The sequence below is a fragment of the Microtus ochrogaster genome, linkage group LG1 (assembly GCF_000317375.1).
Source record: "Microtus ochrogaster isolate Prairie Vole_2 linkage group LG1, MicOch1.0, whole genome shotgun sequence".
NCBI lineage: Eukaryota > Metazoa > Chordata > Mammalia > Rodentia > Cricetidae > Microtus > Microtus ochrogaster.
In genome coordinates, this window is record NC_022027.1 from 22504315 (window position 1) to 22507700 (window position 3386).

At 48.8% G+C, this 3386-nt stretch overlaps 1 protein-coding gene across 1 annotated transcript in view; it reads right to left on the minus strand.

Moving 5' to 3' along the window:
• The window catches only part of Pds5a (PDS5 cohesin associated factor A), a 110898-nt gene extending 108231 nt beyond the window's left edge, over window positions 1-2667 (minus strand). The window contains exon 1 of the mRNA XM_005359391.3: window positions 2497-2667. Within this exon, the coding sequence (XP_005359448.1) occupies window positions 2497-2631 (135 nt within the window). The 5' untranslated portion in view covers window positions 2632-2667. The remainder of the gene's footprint in view (window positions 1-2496) is intronic.
• Window positions 2668-3386: the final 719 nt, after the last annotated feature.

A 3386-nucleotide genomic window follows, 5' to 3' on the forward strand; every position in this document is an offset into this window, starting at 1 on the left:
AAAGCGACCAGTGCTTTTCTTCCAAGTGTAAGGATCTAAGTTTGAGCTCCGATCCCCAGGACAGCATAAAAAGCTCCACGTGGACACAACAATTGCAATTTCAGCAGGAGAATTCTCCAGACCCACTGGATAGCCAATCTAACTTAATTGGTGAACTCCAGGACAATCAGAAACCTTGTCTCAAAGGAGGTGGACTTCACAGGTGTTCTCTCAAAGGCCAGAGGACAGAAGGTAATAATACCCAAGACTGTCCACAGGCCTCCACAAACTTACACAAAAGTGCCTATGTACCTACACATAAACACATAAGTACGCGCGCACACACACAAACACAGACATATAGGCATTCTCACACAAAAATCTTAGTTGAGCACAGTGACACTTCAAAGACAGAGAGAATCTAGAGAACTGAGGGAAATTTAAGATCAGCCTCATTTTCATAGCAAGTTTTAGGCCAAAACAAAAAAAGATTTACCTGCCTTAGGCTGGGGTGGTAGGTAGAGCAGGGCCTGGGTTTAATATGCACTGCCTACACATGCATCCTCCCCACCCCAGTAAAAGGGAATGGAAAGAAAACAGAAAAGACCCGTTTTAATTAAAGAAACTGATTCTTTGAAAATGGCAACAAATGGAAAGGAAACCACAGGAATATTTTAAACACACAAAACTTACTAGACATTATACTCAATTCTAAAATCAGGCCCTAAAAATACATTGAATAAAGCTGCACAAAGGGGCTAGACAGATGTCTCAGTGATCAAGAGCACGGGCTGCTCTTCCAGAGAACCCCAGTCCAATTCCCGGTACCCACACAGCAGCTCAAAATTGTCTGTAACTTCAGTTCCAGGAGATCCAAAACCCTCACACAGTCAGAAATGCAGGCAAAACACAAATGCACATAAAATAAAGTTGTACAAGGCAGAAAAGTTGTCAACCATGTTTCTTGCCTGGCCTTCCACCACGTCTGGCTGAACTTCGAAGCATCTTAGTACAACGGTTCTCAACCTTTGTAATGCTGGGACCCTTTAATACAGTTCCTCATGTTGTAGTGACACCAGCCACAAAATTATTTTGGTTGCTACTTCATAACTGAAATTTGCTACCAGTAAATGTAAATATCTGATATGCCACGTGTGAAAGGGTGGTTCGACTCCCAAAGGGGTCTCAACCCCGCATTTGAGAATCACTGTTTTAACAGGATGTGGTGTAATTCTAGCATTTGGAAAGTGAGGCCGGAAAGTGGTAAATTAAAGACCAGCAGGGCTACACGAGATCCTCTCTCCAACAGCTCCTCTGACCCATTCTTTGTCTATTTCCACTGTCAATGCCCTACTTACAAAGTTTAAGATCTTTCACCTAAACTAGTTAGTTTCCTAGCAGAACCCATTGCCCCCGTCTCCCTATTCCAAACAAGCCCCAACTATGGCAACCAAAATGCCTACAATATTCCCTGGTGAATGTAAGTTGCCCTAAAGTGACAATCACTACCTGAAACTGACTCACTAACAAAAACTGCCCTCATTTGGTAAGGCTCCATCCACAATCTATGTCCACAGAAAAGAAAGCCCAACACCGACCAATGCAAAATTGAAGCATACAACACTGACGTTAAGGATTGTCACATTTACACCAAGGAAGATAAACCTCACAGAAATAGCGATAATACAGTCCTCAAATTTCCTGGGCATCTGTACTTGAATCATTTTACTTTAAGTTCAAATTTAGCCACACTGTATACATAGTTAAGCTTCGAGCTATTGGAAAATTGTGTGAAAATGGAGTGGGGGGTGTTGATATATGGATGATGATGATGATGGCTCAGTGGTTAAGAGCACTGGCTGCTTTTCCAGAGGACCCAGGTTCAATTCCCAGCACCCACACAGCAGCTCACAACTGCTTGTAACTCTCCAGTTCCAGGGATCCAATACCCTCACACAGACATGTATGCAGGCAAAACACCAATACACATAAGGTTTAAAAAAAAAAAAAGGTTGCCTGTGCTCACATCAGTCTTATTTGGAGTTGATAAAAACAGTAACTTTCAGCGAGCAGTACTGACCGCTTTTAATACCAGCACTCGGGAAATAGAGGCAGGCAGACCATGTAAGGCCAGCCTGGTCTACAAAGTAAATTCCAGTACAGTCAAGGCTACAGAAAAACCCAAAAGGAACTTTCCGGGGCAAATCACTGCCTACACTTAAGGGTACAGACCACAATATTCAGTAAATGAAAGGGATCACAGGGAGATGAGAAGCAACCAAATCTGAGTTTTTATGCTTAATAAACAGGAACAGTAAACAATCACACTCCTTTTAAATGTCCTTTCACTTAGGTCCTTTCAGAACCTATCCAAGTTGGAATACTTTTAAGAGAGAAGACGATAAGCTATCTTTAAAAACTTCGTGTTTCAAAACTCCAAAGGCCACGCCGCATAGTCCAGTGGAACCACGAGACACCAAGCCATCCGGAGCGCAGATCATCGACCCAGAAGCTTACCTTCAGCCGTTTGATCATTTCGTCGGTGGTGATCTTGTCGGTGATTTCCTTTACTCCCGGGGGATAAGCGATCTTTCCGTCCGCACTCACGACGCCACAGAGGGCAGCGGCAGGCTTCGGCTGCGAGAAGTCCATCCTGGGGGATAACTTTTCTTTCACAGTCCTCTACCGGCCTCTATCGGTCAGAAAACCAAAGTTCAGCGGGAAAGGGGCGACTTTGTAACCTCTTTTTCATTTCAAAAATCTCTAATCTGGGAAGAGCCCTTTCTTTCCCCGAGACCGGGGAACCCCCCACCACTCGCTCCACCACTGGGACTCGGAACCCCGCTAGGCGTCCGCCGCCCCCACCCGCTCCACCCCGGAGCCACCGGGCTCCCGGCTGCCGCGGCCGCGGGAGGTACCGAACAGCGCCCGGAGTTTCCTAGCCCTCTTTTCACAATGAAATGCACCCCCGGGCACCTAGGTCGGAAGTTTGGTGGCCTCGAGGAACCAGCGAGGACCCATAGGCCCCAATTCGGCCCAGGAGAAGCGGCCGGGTCCCCGTCTGGCCGGTCCCCTCCGGGAAAGGAGACGCGAGGCCTAGAGGGTTCAGCTTAGGCCGCAAAACTAGGTCCCCAAGAGGACCCACGAGCGACGCCGGCGCCCGGGAGCAGAACACCCTGACCGCGCCGAGCCCCGGGCCCCCGGCGTCCCCGCCTCGCGGCCGCCCCTCCCCAACAAGCCCGCCACCCCCAGCAGCCGCCCCCGGCCCGAGCCCCGCGCCAGGAAGCGGAGGACGCGGCTCCGCACTTCACATTTTGTTCCGTAACTTCAGCAACCGAGCCCGGCGGCGTCTCCCGCCCCTTGGCCGCCCGGCGCCACCCGGCACCGCCGAGGCCTGAGTGGCCGCT